We start from the raw sequence: 21,008 nt of genomic DNA, 5'->3' as shown, positions 1-21,008 counted from the left end.
CTCTTCATTTTCACACACCCCCCAGACCCATCAGCAAATGCTGTTATCTCCACATTCACAAAATAGATCCAGAATCCACCCACTCTTCTCCCTTCACAGCCTCCATCCTGGTACTGCTCCCCTTTTGCTCCCCCCCCCCGCCCCCACAGTCCATTTCTATTCTCTCCAGGGCAGCCAGAGTGAGCTGCTTGAAACAGCTGGCATCACAACGCGCTCTGGCTCAAAACCTCCAGTGGCTTCTTTCACACTTTTTAAAGAAATATTCATTGATCTATTTGGTCGCTCTGGTTCTTAGTTGCAGCAGGCGGGCTGCTTAGTTGCAGCTTGAGGGCTCTTCAGTGGTGACATGAGAATTCTTAGTTGAGGCATACATGGGAGATCTAGTTCCCTGACCAGGGATCAAACCCGGGTCCCCTGCATTGGGAGCACAGAGTCTTAACCACTGCAGCACCAGAGAAGTCCCTTCTTTCACACTTAGAAAAAAATTTGAAGTCTTTACTATGCCCTCTAGGCCCTACTCAAACCCGTTCCCAGGCCCCATCACACTTCTGATCTCACCACCCTTCTTCCTTCCCTTGTCTAACTTTACTCCAGCCGCACTGGCCTCCTCCCTGTTCCTGGAACGTTCCACTCCCACTTCAGCCACAGGACCTTTGCACTTGCTGTTCTCACTGCCTAGAATGCTCCTCCCCCAGACACCTGCATGGCTCCAACTCTCACTTTATTCAGGTTTCTGAATGTCACCTTCTCAGAGACAACCTCAGCTAAGATGGCATCCCCCAGAATCTCTCTGTCCTCTTAAAAACTTTCTCCTTCTCCCAACACTTACCATAACTCATCATCATGTTGTAGGCCTATTTAGTTACTTGATTGAGTGTCTGTCTCCACTCCTTTGACTACCAGCTCTATGAGGCAGGGATTGTTGTTCATTCCACTGCTGTCTCCCCAGTGCTTAGAACAGGGCCTGAAAAATAGCAGGTGCTCAACAATTATTTGTTGAATAAATAAATGAATCAATTAGTCATTATCCTCCATGTCTCTCCCCACTGTCTGGCTCTGCAGAGTGCAAGCAGCAGGGAGAGAGAGTCATGCGGGCTCCAGGCTGTGCCTTCCCACACACTTGGACCATCTGAAGGGGACTTGGCGGGCGGGGGGCGGGGAGGGGTTGTATTAAGGAAACCTTCCCAGCAGAGGGTCTGGAGCTAAAGCTTCAAGGCAAAGAGAAGGGAGAGGTTAAGAGGCACATTCACTCATTTCTATAGAGTATCACTGTCCCCAGCCCGGTGTGGGCATGCTGGGGACACAGCAATGACGTGTCTGATGGCCCTGCCCCAGGCAAAGCCGTAAGCTCACAGTCCAGTGGGGTAAAAGACCCATCACCACACGATGACAGCCAAGGGTGGGGGAAGCCAGGGCAGACGGCAGGGCTGGGATAGAGGATGTACTCGGGGCTATGGGAGCCCAGAGGAGGCTCCTAACCCAGCCTGGGGGTCACGGAGGGCTCCTTGAAGGAAGTTCCAGGAGAGTCTTTTCAAGTCCTGACCCCCTGACCTCTCCAGACACAGGGCAAGTCCCTGTTCTGACCTCTTGGGGCTCTGGGGTCTACCTGTCACCCAAGTCTTGGGAACAAACAATTGCCAACGTTTGTTCTCGTCTCCTAACCTGGAATGCAAAGGTTTGGCCACCAGAGGGCACTGTGGCCTCAGTCTTTGTCCAGACAGACTGTTCGTGAAGCCTCGGATCCTGGAGGGACATTGTGGGGCCAGTGGGACCAGCCAGTGGAGACACTGGTGCCCCCACTATGAGCTTCAGACCCTGCCCAGGACCTGGTCACCACGGTCTGAGTCCCTCCCGCCAGAGGCTCCTGTGGAATCAATAGACCCTCTCTGTCCCAGACCCCTGAGGGCCCAGCTTGGGCCTCCGAGGGAGACCCTTGCTAAGCCCCCCTGATCCCTCTCTTCCCCGCTATTCTTCAGAGGGTACAGCCCTCCCCTAAGCTGCCCTTGGGGTGTTCAGACATGACCCTCAGAAGTCTCCTACCCAGATGAGGATACTGAGGTACAGAGGACGTGAGGCTGGGGGGAGGTGGTCACACAATACCAGGGCAACAACAATAACAATTAATAATAATAACAACAGTACATAAGGTCCCGTTGACTTAGCTCCTCCTGTGTGTCAGGATGGCTCCTGAGCTTTTCACAGGTCTTACGTCACGATCATACAGACCGCACTTAGGAAGCAGGACTCTCCACCTCAGAGTCAGACAAGGCAACTTGGGCTCATATAGACAATGCCCCCGCCAAAAGTCCCCACCTATCAAGGTGGGGAGAGCTGGGGCTTGAACCCCTGTCTCACTCAGAAGCTAAACCACAGGCCACCTCCCTGTGCTACTCTGAAGGGGGTTGCTGACTTCCTGTGTCAGAATCTGCTCAGGCCCTCCATGAAAATGCCATCCCTACCCACCCTCCCGCCCCCCAGTCCCAGGGATCCAGCGTCCCTGAAGGCAGATCCCAGAACCCCAGGTCTCAGGAGGCAGCCCCCAAGTCTTTCTAATGACTGCAAAGCCCTGAGAATCATGGTTTGTGTTTGGGCACAAAGGCAGAAAGAAGAAACAAAATGCAATTGAAGGGATGGTTCTCAAGCTCTCAGGTGGGGAGGGATGAGGGTATGGGTTTGCAACAGAGGCCTTAGAGTCGGTGGTGGAGTGTGGGCTCCACAGGCCACCTTCCTGTCTCCCCAGTAGCTCTGCTGGAACTTTTTGGTACTTTGGTTTTCTCATCTGCAAAATGGGAGTAATGGTTCCAACCTCACAGGTTCGTGGTGAGGGTGCTTTGGGCCCGTGTAGAGCCCTTAGTGCTTGGCACACTTTAGCACACAATAAATACTATCTGTGATCCTCACATCATCATTTCCTGTGGCTGAACACCTACTGTGTGCCACTCCCGGGCTGACGGCTTTACATACACAATCTCAACAGCCCAGAGACGTGTGGTCCCTGCCTGGAGATCACGAGGAAATCACGAAGTCTGGACTTGGACTCAGGTTTGCTGACCCAAAGCACCCTCTGTGCTGCCCTGATGGGCACTCTTACCTCTGCTGGGCACTGCGCTAACGTGTACACTCACGTGACCCTCGCAACAATCCTGAGACCGGGGATAAGGTGAGACCATGTCAGGTAGGACCATAAAACCCAGGGTAAGGAGTTTGGGTTTGATTCTGAGGGTAGGGGGGAGACAGTGGATCGTTTTCAGCATGATCTCCTCCTGTTTTTTTTTTTTAATATTTATTTATTTGACTGCGTTGGGTCTTAGTGGCAGCACACGGGATCTTCGTTGCAGCATGTGGTGCGCGGGCTTCTCTCTAGGTGTGGCACGTGGGCATGTGGGACCAGGGATCGAACCTACGTCCCCTGCATTGGAAGACAGATTCTTAACCACTGAACCACCAGGGAAGTCCCCATCTCCTTCTGTTTTTAGAAAGATCCTCATGGCTGCAAGTGTGGACCAGACTGTGGGGACAAGGTAGGAGGCGGGAGACCTGGGAGGGGGCTGAGATGGCTGGGGTGGGAGGATGGGGCCAGGGTCGGGGCAAGAAGGGGATGAGAGGCAACAGAATGCGGCTGCTGTAACAAATGACCATGAACTTGTCAGCTTAAAACAACAGAAATTCGACAGAGGCATGGATAAAGAAGATGTGGTACACATATACAATGAAATATTACTCAGCCATAAAAAAGAACGATATAATGTCATTTGCAACAACGTGGATGGACCTAGAGATTATCATACTGAGTGAAGTCAGAGAGAGAAAAACAAATATCATATGATATCACTTATATGTGGAATAAAAAAAAAGGTACAAATGAACAAATTTACAAAACAGAAATAGAGTCACAGATGTAGAAAACAAACTTATGTTTAGCAGGGGGAAAAGGGGGGGAGGGAAAAATTGGGAGATTGGGATTGACATATACACACTACTATGTATAAAATAGATAACTAATAAGGACCTACTGTACAGCACAGGGAACCCTATTCAATACTCTTAATGGCCTATATGGGAAAAGAATCTAAAAAGGAGTAGATACATGTGTGTGTATAACTGATTCACTTTGCTGTACACCTGAAACTAACACTACATTTTAAATCAACTATACTCCAATAAAAATTTAAAAACAAAACAAAAAGCGCCCAGAAATTTATGCTCTCACAGTTCTGGAGGCCAGCAGTCAGAAATCAGTATCACTGAGTCGAAATCAAGGTGTCAGCAGGGCCACACTCCCCCTGGAGGCTGTAAGGGAATATCCATTCTTTGCCTCTTCCAGCTTCTGGTGGCGGTTGATGCTCCTGGGCTTGTGGCCTCATCACACCAGTCTTCAAGGTTCCATCTTCACATCACCTCCTCCTCTGTGTGTGTGCTTCTCACCCTCTGCTTTTGTCCTATAAGGATACTTATAAGTGATGGTATTTAGGGCCCACCTGGATAATCCAAGATATTCTTCCCATCTCAAGATCCTTAACTTCGTCACATCTGCAAAGACACTTTTCCCTATAAGGGATTAGAACCGGTAGCTTTGGGGCGCCATTGTTCTGCCTACTACAGCAGAGTGGGCAGAATTTGCAGATGGATAATTTATGGGGCGCATGGGAAAAAGTCCGTGGAGTGGGCGCGAAGGCCCGTGGCCTGAGCAGCTGGAGGGATGGAGGTGCCGGCACTGAGATGGGGCTGGAGCCAGAGGGGCAGGTTTGGGAGAGCCCAGGAGCTCAGCTTCAGAAGCAGAAGCCTTGAGTTTGAGATGTACGTCAGGCATCCAAGGGGGGCTGCTGGGTAAGTCCCGACGTTGGGTTAAAGAGAGAAATTTGGGTGCATAAAGTGAGACTGGATGAGCTCTCCAGGGAGAGAGGAGGACCAAGGTGGAGACCTAGAGTTGACCATCAGTACCAGATCCAGAAGGTAAGGAGGAGCCAGTGGGGGCGCTGACAGGGAGCCGGCAGGGAGGCTAGAGAAAACCAGGAGGATGGCCGGTGTCTCAGGAGCAAAGGAGACAGGGAAGGATGACGGCTGATGGGTCAAGTAAGACGGCAACTGAAATGTGACTTGGATTACCACCAGGGGGACCCTGACAAGAGCACTTCCATGGAGCAGGGGATGATGGACAAGTAGAATGTGAACGTTTGATTGGAAAGAGTGCAGAAGGGAGCTGGAACCATCTCTGGGGAGACATTTTGCTGTAAAGGGGAGCCAAGAAACAGGGCTGCGGCTGGAGGAGGTCAAAGAGTTTTGTCTTCTGTTTTGTTTTAAGATGGGAGGAGTTACACTACATCTGTATGCCAGCGGGAATGATCAGGAAGGTGACGATGCAGGGGAGAGGGGAGCATTGCTGGAGCAGTGATGGAGACAAGAGGAAACAAGCGAGTCCCCGAGTGGTGGGTCAGCCTTCGTGAGGCTTGATCCGTATCAGGAGGAGGAGAAGACGTGTGGAGCAGACGCCAGGAGGTGGGAGACTGAGGACGTTCTCTCCTATGGCTTCAGTGAAATGAGCTGGGAGCAGAGATGGGGGGAAAGAGAGAGGATGCACAGAAGACCCCTTGAGGGGCCGGTCAGGAACTCAAAGTTTTGAGCTCTTAGAAAAGGACAGAAGCGTGGAGTAGAGGCCAAGTTTGATTTAGCCAGATTGGGCGTTTCCCAAGTGAGAATAATAAAGAGAGGGAGTTGAGGGGGGATACAAGGGAGCCACTTTGGTGAGTGACCACAGACTTGCAGGGCTGAAGGACAGTGAGAGGGGAGGGGGATCAATGGGGCTGTAGGTCCTGTCAGGGTTGGGGGACTGGAGGGAGGGAGTTGAGAGAGAGGAGAAGGCGGATAGAGAGCGAGAAGCATGAAGCTGAGATTGAAGGGGCTGTGTTTATCGGGCATGGGCATGACGAGAGCCAGGGTGGCTGGAGGGGCCGGGGTTGGGCAGAGGACCAGATCCCTGGCAGAGAGGTGGTGGGGGCATGGGGAGGCTGGGGGAGGTCGAAGGAGCATCTACCTGGATGTGAGGATTGTGTTAGGAGTGAGTGGTGAGCCAGGTGGAAAATGTAAGAGACCGTGATCCCCACGGTCATAGTGACCCCAGCACCCTCAGGAGGCATCCCTAACTGGAAAAGGGGACTTGGGTTCTACTGGATGGGCGGTCAGCTCTGGGAACGACATCTGCAGCTCCAGCTCCATCAAAGACCCGCACGTGAAAGGTCAATCTATAAAGTTTATAGAAGAAAGTGTGGGTGACTTCCCTGGTGGCGCAGTGGTTAAGAATCCGCCTGCCAGTGCAGGGGACACGGGTTCAAGCCCTGGTCCGGGAAGATCCCACGTGCCACGGAGCAACTAAACCCGTGCGCCACAACTACTGAGCCTGCGCTCTAGAGCCCGCGCTCCACAGCTACTGAAGCCCGCGCGCCTAGAGTCCGTGCTCCACAGCACAGCAAGAGAGGCCACCACAGTGAGAAGACCGCGCACCACAACAAAGAGTAGCCCCCGCTTGCATGCACAGCAACGAAAACCCAATGCGCCAAAAAAAAAAAAAAAAAAAAAAAGAATAGACACCAGAGAACTTGTTCTCTCTCTTTCTGCCATGTGAGGATTCAGTGGAAAGGCAGCGGTCTGCAAGCTAGGAAGACAGCCCTCACCAGAACCCAACCCTGCCGGCACCCTGATCTTGGACTTCCCAGCCTCCCAAACTGTGAGAGAATGAATTTCTGATGTTGAAACCACCTAGGCTATAGTAGTTCATTATGGCAGCCTGAGCAGACGAATACACTCAGCGCCACTTCCATCACATTTTGTTTGTGAGAAGTGAATCCCTGAGGCTGGTCTGTTTTTAAGACAAGGGCAATGAGACACCACCTTTTGATGGAAAGTATAGCAAAAAATGTGTGGACATGTCACAGTGATATTATTCTTCATTTTCTTGTATTAACTCCATAGTTTTATTCTTTACATTTAGGTCTTTACTTCATTTGGAGACTACCTGTGAGTCTGTTCTGTTCCTTTGCTGTATTCATCTGTTCTTCATCAATACCACACTTTTTTTTTTTTTTTGGTGGTACGCGGGCCTCTCACTGTTGTGGCCTCTCCCGTTGCGGAGCACAGGCTCTGGACGCGCAGGCTCAGCGGCCATGGCTCACGGGCCCAGCCGCTCCACGGCATGTGGGATCCTCCCGGACCGGGGCACGAACCCGTGTCCCCTGCATCGGCAGGCGGACTCTCAACCACTGCGCCACCAGGGAAGCCCAATATCACGCTTTTTATCCCTATGGCTTAACATTTGGTAGAGCAAGCCTTCCTCACTTTCTTTTTTAATGTTGGCTTGGTTATTTGTACATATTATGTACAACTGTTGTTCTTCCTCCATACAAATTTTAGAATAGACTTTACCAAGTATCTCAAAAAATCCACCCAGAATTCTGATTGAGATTGCTTTGAATTTATTGGCTAACTTGGAGAGAACTTACATGTGGATAATATTAAGATATCTTATGCAAAGGCATGGATGGTCTCATTTTTCCAAATTATCTTCTATATACTTTATTGGCATATTAATGTTTTTTCAATCAAGGCCTTATATATCTTTGATTAAGTTGTTAGATAAACTATAGTTTTTGTAGCTATTGAGAACCGCACAAGTTTTTTGTTTGTTTTGTTTTTTGTTTTTTGGTGTTGAAGCCTGGGAACAAGCTTTTAAAATGATGTTTTAATTGGTTATTACAGTATTAGTGAAATGATATGGATACTCGTAGGCTTATAGCAACCATGATACACCCTTCGTGAAGAGCCTTCCTGCCCTCTTTATTTATTATGAAGTATTTCTAAAACGTTTTAGCCAGTTGTGAATACCAGTCATATCATCAATGCGACACCATTTCTAATGTTTATCATTCTGATTAGCAGAGTCTCTGGTGTTGATCTAAGACGGGCGAGTGCTTTGCTGTAGCGACTTCTGAAGCCAGCTCTTAAATAAATGCCGGCCGACCAGCCCTGGAGTAGCTGACCGTTGGGGTGTAGTTTATTTAAAACAACCCGCATAGCCACGAGAGGACGCTAAGGCTTCACTTCTAGTCGAAGAGGGTTGCTGTGCGCGGAGAATGCGTCCCCGTTATTGGGCAAGCACCCGCTGTGTGCCAGGCGCTGCTCCGGACGTTAGGAATACAGCCGTGCCTAAGGAGCTAATATTCTGAAGGTGGGGGGAGGGTAGACAGACAATAAAGTAATGCATAATTTCAGGGTGTAATAAATTCGTGGAGAAAATTAATTATTGTGACAGGATAGTGACAGAGGGTGGTTTCTTCCATAAGGGGCTCAAGAACACCTGTCTGGAATTACATCTAAATGATGATCCCTCACTTGGGCGGAGTACTCCGGGCAGAGAAACGTCCAAGGGTCCAGGAGGGGAAGAGTCTCGTGGGAGTGAGGGGGGTTGGCGGGGAGTGCAGGTGAGGGAGAGGAGAGGGATGAAGGATGACAGGTGGGCGGGTGGAGCGTGTAGGGGGAGACTTTGGTTTCTCCTCTGAAGCCAAAGGAAGCCCGTGGAGGGAGCAGGGTGGATGGAGACAAAAGTGAGAGGGCCTTCCCTGGTGGTCTAGTGGTGAGTACTCTGCGCTTTCACTGCAGGGGCCGTGGGTTCGACCCCTGGTTGGGGGAACTAAGATCCTGCGAGCCGTGCAGCACAGCCAAAAAATAGATAAATAAAAAGTAAAGTGAGTGAGAAAAAGCATTATTGGGCTGCTAAGTGGGAAACAAGATCACAGGCCCTGGGAGGCAGCGTGAGGAGGTGAGTGTGGCAATTATGCAAGGGTGGTGGCTCGGGTACACCGTGTCCTTTGTGGCTTTTCCTAAGCAAAGCGCCTGTGATTCAGTGTTCCTAAGGGACATCTTGCTGGCCAGGGATGGCGGCTGTAAGGGGCTAATGGTCCAGCCCCTCCCTACAATGATAAGGTTGACGATAACGCTTACTTTGTGCCCGGCACTAGTCTACAATCTATGCATTTAAACCTCACAACCACCCTGGGAAGTAGGTACAATTATAATCATTTTCCAGATATGGAAACTTGAGGCACAGAGAGGTTAAGTGACTTGCTCAAGACCACACAGCTAGGAAGTAAGACAGATGGCATTTGAATCCAAGCACTAACCCCGGAGTCCATGCTCTTACCCACCATGGTATGCTGCTTCCCGATCCTTTTGTTGTAGCCTTGTTCTCAAATTGTATTGCCCTTTAGACAGGCTATCTCAGAGAGCTGTCAGCAGTCACTAACACCTTAGTATGAATTAGTCCACCTCTTCTTGCCACTGAAGAATTGCAATGTATGCTAAAGCTATGGCTTATAGGGGCACTGTAGTGTAGAAATATTTGGGTTCTGGAATCATAATGCCTGTGATTAAAACCCACTGCCACTTCCCAGCTGAGTGATTTTGGGCAAGTGTCATCACTAATCTGGGCCTCAGTTTCATCTTCTGTGAAGTCCCCATTTTCCAGATGAGGAAACTGAGAGGCTCAACACACGGCACACCCAAGACTTTGCTTGGGTACGAGGAGGAGGGATTCCTCCATTACACTCTCTATCCAGTTGTGTGGAGGGGAGGGGGCACTGGAAGCCTGAGGTCTGTCTGTACAGGGACAGCAAGGTCACCTGAAGGGCTCAACAGAGCAGATGCTCCTAGATACCCCTCTTCTTCAGGGTCGGCTTCTCTTCCTGCCAGATTAGAGCTGGGACCCCTGGGATGGGTGTCTGATCCTGGCAGGGCTTCTGGGCAGCACTGCATGGGCATGGGGCTCGGGGCCCCAATTTTAGGCAGTAGAGGTGAGATGGGAGGTGTGCTATGACCTTGGGGGAAGATTCCCCAGTTCCGGCCTGGCCCCAGTCCTAAGCACAGCCACAATCCCACCCCATCTCCTGACTGTACACAGCTGGGACTACTGTTGTTGAAATAATGAAGCACTTCCACAGTCTTTAGTAAATAACCACTACCCACTTCTGATACCCTTGCCCTTCCCCTGAGACCCTTCAGGGCCCTCCATTCCCCAGCATGAGCATGCCCCAGCCCAGGGGGCTTCCCTGATCCAGCTCTGAGGGACTTGCCCATCCTGACTGGTAGATGGGCCTGCCAATATTTGGTATCTTCCCTGGCTCAGCCCCAATATCAATCCCTCCTCCCACCAGTTCAGAGTCCTCTGATATGGGTACCCATTTCACACAAACTCCTATGCATCCTTCAAAGCCCTGCCTAAATGTCACTTTCTTCAGGAAGCACTCCTAGATTTCTTCACCACCCCAAGAGTGAACAGCTCCTCCTACTCCGTGGGCTCCCAAGTATCTTGGACCATGCAGCACACTTTGCTCGAATCCCCTGCTCACAGGCCCTTCCTCCCCACCACTGTGTGAGCACCTTGACGCCAGAGACTATCTTCTGCTATCTTTGTGTCCTCAATACTAATGGCCAGGGTAATCATACAATAGGTGCCCAATAAAATCTATGGAGAGGATGAATGGTTTGTTCCCAGTGCACTGTGGTCACATCAGGTACATTCAGTCCTGTGCATCTCCTGTGGCCCAGGGACCACAGGCGGTCCTCCCTACAGGAGCCCTCCTGTGCCACCCACACACTGAGGCCCTGCTGGCTGGGACTGGGCCAAGGCTGGGGGAGGTGAGGCGAGGATGTGAGTCCCAGGCCTGCAAGGTCAGCAGGGCCTGTTCTCATGCTCCCCGGCTGAGGAATGATTCTCCATCTGCCCGGGCCAGCTGAGGGTGCTGGGACATGAGGAGACGCAGCAGGAGAGAGGGAGGTGCGGGGAGGAGCTCAGGGAAGCCCACAGTAACCAGGGAGAAGAAAAACAGGCACGCAGTGTTATTGTTACAGAACCATTAAATACACCTTATAAACAAGCCAGGATGGCGTTGGGGGGAGATGGAGGGGGGTCACAGAGGCCAGAGAGGGTCAGGGCCGCGCAGTCCAGGCTCGGTCCTGGAGGGGGCTCAGGCTGCCGTCACCGGAGGGGCTGGGCTGGCGGAGGCCTGGCTGCTTGTGGAGGCCTCGCAGCTTCACCAGCAGCTCCTGGACGAAGTCCTGAGGACAAGGCGAGGGTGCTGAGAACACGGGAGGGCTGGGGGCATGCCCTGCCCTGCCCAGCCCTTCTGACCTGGGCCCCTCTATTTCCTGCTTCCCGGTCAGTGAGAGGGGGAAGGAGGTGGAGTTAAGGAGGGGTAGAGGCTACAGATGGAGAAGAACATGGGGGGGTGGGGGGGAACAGGGAGAGAGAGATGGAGAGAGACAGAGACCAGTAGACAGAAACCAAGACATAGATGCAGAGATAGAGAGAAATGAAGGGATAGGGAGAAACGAAGGGACAGAGCCACAGAGAGACATGCAGATATTTTTCGAGCCAAGAGATTATCAGGAGCGTCCCCAGGGACAGAGGCCTGAGCTGGCTCCAGGGCAGACAGACACACAATGACGTTTGTCGCTCAGGCAGCCCAGAGCTGGTTAGAGGAACATGAATATTTTTCCCTTTTAAAGCAGGGAAGGAAGTGGGAGGGGCCAGGCCGCTCAGGGCCTGGAAGGATAGGGTGGCCCCTGAGAAGTGGGGAAGGGAGCCCCAGGGCGGTGGAGGCAGTAACAAGGGAGAGAGGCGGAGGGAGGTGAGCGGGCAGACAGAGCGCAGCAGTGGCAGAAATAGGAGACAGATGGGGCAGCATGTCAGCAGGGAGGCGATAATGGAGCCCCGGGGGCAGATGGGAAGAGAGGGGACAGGAGTGAGGAAGACAAAAGACGCCACTGGAGATGAGAAAACGGCCATGGGAGAGGCAGGGCTCCCAGAGTTCCCTCTGCTGGTCCTAGGCACAGCCAGCTTCTTCCCTCCTCCCCGGAGACCGCCCCCCAGCCCCCAGTCAAGGTGCAGGGGGCACAACAGGGCCTGGAATGGGGGATGGAAAACTCACCTCTGTGGGGTTTGTGCACGACTTTAGGAGTCCCTAAACAACCCCCCACAAACAAAAAAAAAGAAAAGAAAATAGTAAATGACTAAAACATACGCCCCGCCAGCCCCTTCCATTTCCTAGCAAAGCCCCAAGGCAGCAAGACAAATGGTAGTCAGACTCCAGGTGGACTGGCCCCTGTGGCTTCAGGGGAGGAACAAGGCCCCGGCATCTTATACAGCAACTGGGGGCAGAGCTGGGTCAAGAAACTCAGCACCAAGACCAGCGCTAGATCCAGAGAGGGCCCGAAGGGCACACAGCATTTCCTGCCTCTAGGAGAGCACAGGCCGGAAGAGCAAGCACGCTGCGTCCAGGCTGCCTGGCTCTGACTCCCAGATATGCGCCTTCTGAGCTATGGGACCCTGGGCAAGTGATGAGATCTCGCTGGGCCTCATTTGCCTCAAGTGGAAAGCAGAGATAATAATAGTGATAATAGTGAGACGGAGATAATAAACCCTTCAGAGGGTTTTGTGAAGATTAAATGAGTTACTAAGCGTAAAGCAATTGAAACAGCGCCTGGCACTTAGGAAGTGCTCAAGAAACACGTTAACTATTGATATGATTTGTAGGGAGGTGCAGGGTAGGGGGCTGGGGGCGGCTTTCCCCTCCAGCTACCTGGATTTTCCGGCTTCTCTCCTCTTCACTCTCTAATTCCAACAATTCATCAATGTTGACCTCATCGGGCATGTCTGCCTCCTAAAAGGCGGAGAGGGAGGGGCGTCAGGGTCCCTTTCCCCTCCCTCCCCCGCCTTTGTCCAGGTCCCTGGAGGAGCCCCAAAGGCCCCGGGGCCCAGCTGGCGGGTTCTGGAGCAATAATGTGGCAGTCAGGGACAGCACCGCCAAGGCGGGACATCTGGGTGTTGGGGGGAGGGGTGACAGATGGGTCGACAGAGGCCCGGGAGCCTGTACCATCTCGGAGGCTGGCCCCTGGGCCTCGGGAGTCTTGGGCCTGGCACGGGTCTCTTGCCTTGGCCCTTACTCCCACAGCGGGAAACAGGCCTGGTGGAGTCTTGGAATGTCAGATTCCGGGATTCAGAAGAGGGGTTGGCTTTGCCCTTTCAAGGAAAAGTTTAAGCGCTAGGTGCAGGGGAGGGAAGCTGGCAGGCTAGAGCCTGCTGGGGGTGGCCCCTTGCCCCAGGGCACCCAAGCGGGGAGGGCTTGGGTCAGGAAGCCCCCCAAGGTGGGTGGGAGAGATAAGCCACAAGCCCAACTTTGAGCAGCCAAGAGGGGGACCCTTGGATGGCCTCTTGGGGCAAAGGGCAAATGCAGGCTGGCTCAGTAACCCTGTGGGGGCAGAACCCAGCTGTCTGAGCAAAGAGATCCCAGGGGTTACAGAGCTTTGCCTCCCCTACGCAGTTTTGCTGACTCCACTGTGGGCTTCAGGCCTGGGCGGCCAGGGGATTGTGTGTGGCACGGAGTGTCTGTAAGTGTGTTACCTGCTTGTGTGAGTCTCTGTGTGTGAGCCAGAGCCTGATGCCAAGGTGCCAGGGCCGGCACGAGGGTGCAGAGGTGTGTGACATCGTGCACAGCCTGTGCAGGGGCCTGTGGTCCTACGGGTGGGCAGTGGGCGACTCTGGCTTTGCTGTATTTGTCTCACCGTCATGCGTCACTGTAGCATATGCTGATCAGTAAGTGACCACAGCTTGTGTCCCTGAGAGTCTGGCTAGCTGGAGTGCCCACTGTCAGAGGACGACCTCAGAGGATGCCACCTACCACTAGCAACTGTCCACCTGTGTGAGCCCACATGTGTCTGAGAACAGAGGGCCCTCGTGTCACTGCGAGGGGCCGTGGCTTCTCCCACCTTCGCACTGTGCTGCAGAGCATCTGTCGTCTTGTGTGTCTGTGTACCTGTGACCATGCTCCACAGCACGTGTGTGTTGTACAAAATGTGACTTCAGGCAGAGACCCGAGTGAGATGTCGTGTCTGTCTGTACCCCATGAGACAGCATAGGAGGCCATAGCTTGTGCCCTGTGTGTCCACCGGCAGCTGCAGTTTCTACCATCGTATGTCTGGAGGTGCCCATAGCTTACGTGGTTTTCTGTCTGGGTGTAGCTATAATTTCTGTTATTTTATGTCTGCACGTGGCTGCAGCATCTATCATTGCGTTTGCACGTGATTATCGTTTTTTGCCTTTAGGAGATAATGGATGGTCGTTACTTGAATCACTAGGTGTCCGGGGGTAGCTGTTGTAACTTGTACCGTCTGCGAGCCGCTACAGCCTGTGCTGTGTGTATCTATGAACAGCTGTAACTGGAGTCCTTTTGTGTGGGTGTAGTTGTGTTGTGTCTGCATATGGCTGTGGCCTGTGCTGTTGTGACTGTGAGAGCCTGCAGCTGTAGCATAGGTTGATCCGTAAGCGACGCCAGCCTGTGTCCTTGAGAGTCTGTGCATGGCTGTTGCTTCTGTCACTGTGTCTGCGAGTGGCCATAGCTCGTCACTGTGCACGTCTGTGAATGCTGATGCTTCCTTTGCTGTGCAGCTCCGTGTGGTTGTATCTCCCCTGCCACCATGTATATGTTTGGCTTTAAGACATCCCCCTCCCCCCACCCTTTCTCCAGATATGGCCACTCCAGTTCCCCAAGTTTGCCTCCTCACCTCCCATACGCTAAACCCCTGGTGCTCCCCTGGTGTTTGGACCCAAGTGTCTGTCTGTGTGCACAAGCAGAGTGCCATGGAGGGTGGACGGCGAGGCCCATGAGTCCAGGAGCGTGCGTCCTAACGTGCGAACGAGGCTGCACCAGCGCGCACCAGCGAGCACAAGCAACCAGAGGCCCTCAAGGCGTAGGGAGTCTGGGCTCAGGGTCTATCGGTCCGGGACTCCCCCTGCAACCCCACCTCTCCCCGTCTCACCCTGCCGCAATAGAGCTCCTCCAAGCGCCCGTCGATCCACTTCTCCACGTCCAGCCGCCGCTGCAGCTCCCGCCGGTCATACTTGACGGTGACACGCGCGTGTCGCTTCTGCAGCCCCCCGGGGCTGCCTCCCGGTCCCCGGGCCCGCGATGAAGCCTGCAGCTTGCTCAGCACCCGCTTGCCCAGCCGCTGAGCTGCCATCGCGGTCCTGGCCCCGGCCCCGGCTCCGTGCTGTGAGCTTTCGCCTGGCGGCCAGGGGACCTCTTACGGGCCGGGGCGGGGCCGACCGGGGGCGGGGGCTCGGACTCGCAGGGGGCCGGCCCCGCCCCGGCTGCCCCGGGCCTCAGTTTCTCTGCCTGCAAAGCGAGGACTGACCGCTGCGCCGGCGTGAAGCCCGCGGCCGTGCCTGGCTCAGGTATGGGCGGGATCCGGGAGTCCCCGGCCCGATCGGGCGACAGGGGCTCCCGGGGCCTGGATCCGGGGGGGCGGGTCCGGGATGGGCTCTAGGGAACCCGGCCTGTCTGCGCCCTCTGGCGGTTGCCAGGGACAGTGCACGAGCCCCTGTGCTACCTACTCTCTTTGCAAGGGAAGGTCAAGCCATAGTACCTAACGGTGCATCATTTGTTCCTTCTTTCATTTATTCACTCATCCATGCATTCATTCGTTCATATTCACTCACTCTACTCAACAAATATTCATTTGACATCATGACATCTGGGCTGTAACCGCCCCCCCCATATCAGACTCCTCATGCCAGATAGCATCCAGGGGTTCTCTGTGCCTCTGGTTATCACCAGGCTCCCCGTCCTGAACTTCCCTAGGCACTGGAGATAGAGCAGTGAACCAAACAGACAAGCCCAGTCCTCATGGAGCCGGCGGCATTCTTGCGGTGGAGGCAGGCAGTGACATAATAAGTAAGTACAGTGTATTATACAGTTTATTAGAATATGATTAGTTCTATGGAGAAATATGAAGCAGAAAATGAGAAATAGAGTGAGGGTGGGGTTACAGTTTTAGCCAGGGTAACCAGAGAAGTCTCTTAGCTCACAAGTCTTCCCACTTTAATTGAAAGCAGCAAGAATAACACTTCAAAACTGAAATGAAACTTAAATTTGGCCATGTCCCTCCCCTGCTTAAGACTATCCATAACTAGGCAATGGTTTCTTAAATATGACATCAAAACCAAAGCAACAAAAGAAAAAAAATAGGAAAATTGGATATCATCAAAATTTAAAACTTTCATTTTAAAGAACGTCATCAAGAAAGTGAAGAGACAACCCACAGAATGAGAGAAAAAAATTGCAAATCATATATCTGAAAAGGTACTTGTATCTAAAATAAATAAAGTTGTGTAATTCAATAGTAAGATGATCCAATTTAAAAACAGACAAAGGATCTGAATAGACATTTCTCTAAAAAAGATATAGAAAAGCCAATAAGTACATGAAAAGATGCTCAACATCATTAGTTATCAGGAAATTGCAAATCAAAATGACAATGAAATACCACTTCACACCCATTAGGATGACTATAATTTTTTTTAAATGGAAAATATCAAGTGAGCGTTGGCAAGAATGTGGAGGAAGCAGAACCCTCATACATTGATGGTGGGAATGTAAAATGGTGTAGCCACTTTGGAAAAGTCTGGCAGTTCCTTAAAAGGTTAAACTTAAAGTTACCATATGATCAAGTAATTCCATTCTTAGGTACATACCAGAGAATTGAAAACAATGCTCACACAAAAATTTGTACATGAATGTTCATAGCAGCCAATAGGTGGAAACAACCCAGCTCATCAACTGAAGAATGGATAAATAAAATATGATATATCCATATGATGGAGTGTTATTTGGCAATAAAAAGAAATTAGGTACTTATATATGCTACAACATGGATAAACCTTGAAAACATGCTAAGTCAGTGAAACGAGACACAAAAGGCCACATGTCACATGATTCTATTTACATGACATGTTCAGGATAGGCAAATCCATAGAGACAGAAAATAGATTGGTGGTTGCCTGTGGCTGACAAGATTGGGGGAAGTGGAGTGACTGCTAGAGAGTCAAGGGTTTCTTTTGAGGATGATGCAATTTTCTAAAATTGATCATGATGATAGTTACACAACTCTATGAATACACTAAAAACCATTGAATTGTACACATTAAAAGGGTGAGTTGTATGGTATGGGAGTTATATCTCAATAAAGCTGTTATATTAAAAAAAAATGCCCAGAGCTCCCCATTGTTCTGGGGCAATCAAAGCTCTGCCAAACACAGTCCCATGCCAGCACCTCTGCACTAGCTGTTCCTCTGTCTAGGAAAGCTCTTCCCTAGAATGTCAACAGGGCTCACTCCTTCATCTCCCTCAAATGTCACCTGTACAGTGAGTTCTTCTCTGACCACCCTATTTCATATGGCAATTCCCATCCCCCTTACCTGGCTCTATGTTTTATCCATAATGCTCACTGCCTTTTCACATTGTATATAATTTACTCATTTTATTTACTGTCTGTTTTCCAACTAGTAGTGTACCAAAGGGAGGGCAATAGGAGTGGTCCACCTTGGGTACAGGAAAAAAGGGGTGCACTGTCTGTGGAGAATTTAAAAATAATAATAAAACTGATCAAATTTGGCCAAGCTTTTATTATGCCATGTGACAAATTCTAAACAGTATCAGTGATAAAATAATGCTTCCACCCTCAGGAAAAAATTGTTTGGTGGTCTACTGACTGAATTGATGCAATACTGTTGAGTTTGTTTTTAATACTGTTGAGTTTTAATAATATATATGTAAGCTTCAAATTATTTTTATTACTCTATCCTTTAGTAAACATTGTATTTGTATTCGTTTTTTTATTGCTGTGTAATAAATTAGCACAAACTTAGCATCTAAAACAGCCCATGTTTATTATCTCATAGTTTCTGTGGATCCAGTCCAGTCATGGCTTAGCTGGGCCCTCTGCTCCAGGGCCTCACCAGGCTGCAATCCATGGATCAGCCAGGGCTGCTCTCTCATCAGAGACTCAACTGAAAAAAGATCTGTTTTCATCTGTTGAGGCTGTGGGGATGAGGTCTTCATTTTCTTGCTGGCTATCAGTGGGGTTTGCTCCTGGCTCCTAGAGGCCACCTACATTTCCTTACCATGTGGCCTTCTCCATAGATCTTCTCACAATGTGGCGATTTATATCTTTCAAAGCTAGCAATGGAGAATCTCTTTCTTTTCATTCCACGAAGACAGAGTCTTACATAATATAATGTAAACCTCCTTTGCCATATTTAATTGGTAAGAAGCAAATCCCAGGTCGTGCTCACACTTGAGGGGATTATACAGGCCATGAACATGGGGACTGTCTGTTTATGTTTAAACATCTGTTTATCACAATATTCTACAGCAGCGGTTCCCAACTTTTTTGGCACCAGGGACCGGTTTTATGGAAGACAATTTTTCCACGGACCAGGGGGCAGGGGGGGGATGGTTTCGGGATGACCGAAGCACATTATATTTATTGTGCACTTTATTTTTATTATTATTACATTGTAATATATAATGAAATAATTATACAACTCACCATAATGCTGACAGAAGGCAGAGCTCAGGGCTCAGGTGGTAATGCGAGTGATGGGGAACAGCTGTACATACAGATGAAGCGTCACTTGCTCGCCCGCCCTCCACTCACCTCCTGCTGTGTGGTGTGGTTCCTAACAGGCCACGGACCGGTACCAGTCCGTGGCCCAGGGGCTGGGGACCCCTGTTCTATAGGGAAGTCAATATAGAGAACTCTCAGGTATACAGTTGACCTCTGACGTATGAAGACTCAGCTCTGTGTGTTCATTTTGAAAATAAGTTCATAACAATTTGGAATCATTTGGGCTTGTTTCAGGCATTTCTGTGATTCTACATATTCTTGCATTTAAATAATAGGTTAGAAATTTAAATGATAGCACACTGATTGTAAAGATGAAGAAACTATTCTGTCATTCTACACATCCTTTGGAGTTTTTGTGTTTAAAAATGTAAAAGAGTGAATCAGGGTATGAACTGTGAGGTATAATATTTTTATTTGGTAAGTACAAATTTTCATCCACACATGAAATATTTTACTGAATTTGAGTAATATCTTTAAAATGGAAATTTATTCATTTTCAATTATTAATTTTAAAATTAAAGAACACATAAAATAATGATTCTTACATGATTATTATCGAAAATAATTTCCTGGTAGAGAGGAGGTATAAAAAAATGATCCACCCCAGGTGTTGTTACAGAACTGAATGTGGGTTTGCTTGCCTGCCACACAAAACCAATTTACTGACACTGGGTTGTGGTAAAGGAAAGTACAGCATTTATTTGCAGGATGCCAAACAAGGAGGAGGGGCAGCTTGTGCTCAAAAGATGGGATCTCCCCAATGGCTTTCAAGGAAGGGGTTTTAAAAACAACATTTGGGGTGAGGGTTGTAGCTCGTGGACTTTCCTCTGATTGGTTGGTGGTGAGGAAACAGGGTGATGTTTTGGGAATCTTAATCATCAACCTTCTGGTTCCAACCAGTCTGGGGTCTAGATGCTTGTGGTCAGCATTTAGTCACCATCCTCCACCTGAGTGGGGGTCTTAGTTTCTGCAAACAAAACTCAAAGATATGTGTCAGATTGTCATGCATATCCCTTGAGGAGGAACGGACTCTGTTTTATCACTGAACTATTGTTTCTTGCCCCCTTCCTTTGTTTCTGCGTTCCTTTACTTCCCCAGCTAGTAACTGTTGAGTCTGCTCTTTGGAACTCAAGGAAGGCCTAAGAGACCAAAGCCTTTTTCTACAAACAAGAAACAAAGGGCTTTTGTACCTGGGAGGGCCCCACAGGGTCCTGCTTGGTTTCAATCCCCCTTTTCTTTGATACTCCTCAATCCTGAAGGGCACAGGGGCAGGACAAGAAACGGAATAAAATTTTGGATAGAGAGGTTAATCATAAACTTGATAGGTCCTCATTGCAAGATTAAAGAAGATGGCGGGCAGAAAATCTTAATTGTTTAAGGTAAACACCACTTTGATAACCCAGTTAAGGCTCTTCACATATTATGTCTGCAGGGAGGCCAAGTAGTGGGTGTGGCCCTGGCTCCTGTAACACACTGACATCTTTCTTGCTTCAGGACTTTTGCATTTGCTGTTTGCTTAGAATGTTTGTTCATCAGCCTTTCTTATCCTTCAGGGTTCATATCAAAACCATCTCCTCCACCACCTGTTCTCTGTTAATCCCAGCCCTTAATTCATCTCCTTCATAGCACTGTTAGGTGTTTTAAATAATAATACACTTATTTTAATTATCCTGTTGGCTACTCCTATGCCTGCCCTACTCCAACCTCTTTTCGAGATTCAGCTCATATATCCCTCTTCCAGGAAGCCCCCCCTGGCCCGGAAGCTGGTCAGATGCCTCCTCTGGGTTTTCCTCCTTTCAGGTCTGATTACTCTGCCTGTGCTTCCCCATCACAGCCCTGACACTTATCCTTCTCTGGTCAATTATCTGTCTTCATCTAAGTACTAGGAACTGTGGAGGCAGGGTCTGGGGCTCTTGTTCATTCATGGGTCTATGACCTCCTCTGGGAGCCCTCCGTGGCCCTCTCTCAGGCTGAATGGGAACTTGTCGGGCCTCCCAGATCTTCCACCACGCAGCCTCTGATCACTTAGCCTGTGCTTGTGCTGTCACATTCATAATCACTCTGCCCTATGCTTCTGTCATCACTGCGCTGGGCTGTTCCTGTCTGGTGATGCAAGGACCACTCTGGCGTGGTCACCTCTGGGTAGGCGCTCAGTGAACTTTGGAATTTAGGAAGAATAAACCCCTCGCCCTCAACGGAAGGTTGAAGCAAGATGGGCAAAAAACACAGGTTTCCAGTATGAGCACGTCTGCGGCCTCTCCTCCCACCCAGAGGCCCAATCCAAGAGAGAAGGTGCTCGGACGTGGTCAACAAGCCCACGCGCAAGGGCAACCGGAGCCCCGAGGTTCAACCTGCGAGCGCCGGGCCCTGGTCTAAGTCCCACCGGGGCGGAGGCGACGCAAGTCCCGCCCCTTTACCCCAGTGCCAGGGGCGGACCCAGGTGCGCCCAGGGAGGAGGACGGCCGCTCAGGTGCCTGCTCTTTGCGCCTGCGCTCTAA

General features: G+C 50.4%; 1 protein-coding gene across 1 annotated transcript; it reads right to left on the bottom strand.

Annotated features, from left to right (window-relative positions):
• Positions 1–7,467: 7,467 nt before the first annotated feature.
• On the bottom strand, positions 7,468–15,326 carry PPP1R14A (protein phosphatase 1 regulatory inhibitor subunit 14A). Its single transcript, XM_030874840.3, has 4 exons — positions 14,863–15,326; positions 12,627–12,707; positions 11,976–12,008; positions 7,468–11,103 (listed from the first exon to the last, which is right to left on the bottom strand). The coding sequence occupies exons 1-4, from the start codon at positions 15,061–15,063 to the stop codon at positions 10,975–10,977; spliced, it is 444 nt and encodes a 147-aa protein (XP_030730700.1). The 5' UTR covers positions 15,064–15,326; the 3' UTR covers positions 7,468–10,974.
• Between the last annotated feature and the right edge of the window lie 5,682 nt (positions 15,327–21,008).

Source organism: Globicephala melas, chromosome 19 (assembly GCF_963455315.2).
Source record: "Globicephala melas chromosome 19, mGloMel1.2, whole genome shotgun sequence".
NCBI classification, from domain to species: domain Eukaryota; kingdom Metazoa; phylum Chordata; class Mammalia; order Artiodactyla; family Delphinidae; genus Globicephala; species Globicephala melas.
The sequence above is the reverse complement of the archived record's forward strand: the minus strand, read 5'-3'. Positions and strand labels throughout refer to the sequence as shown.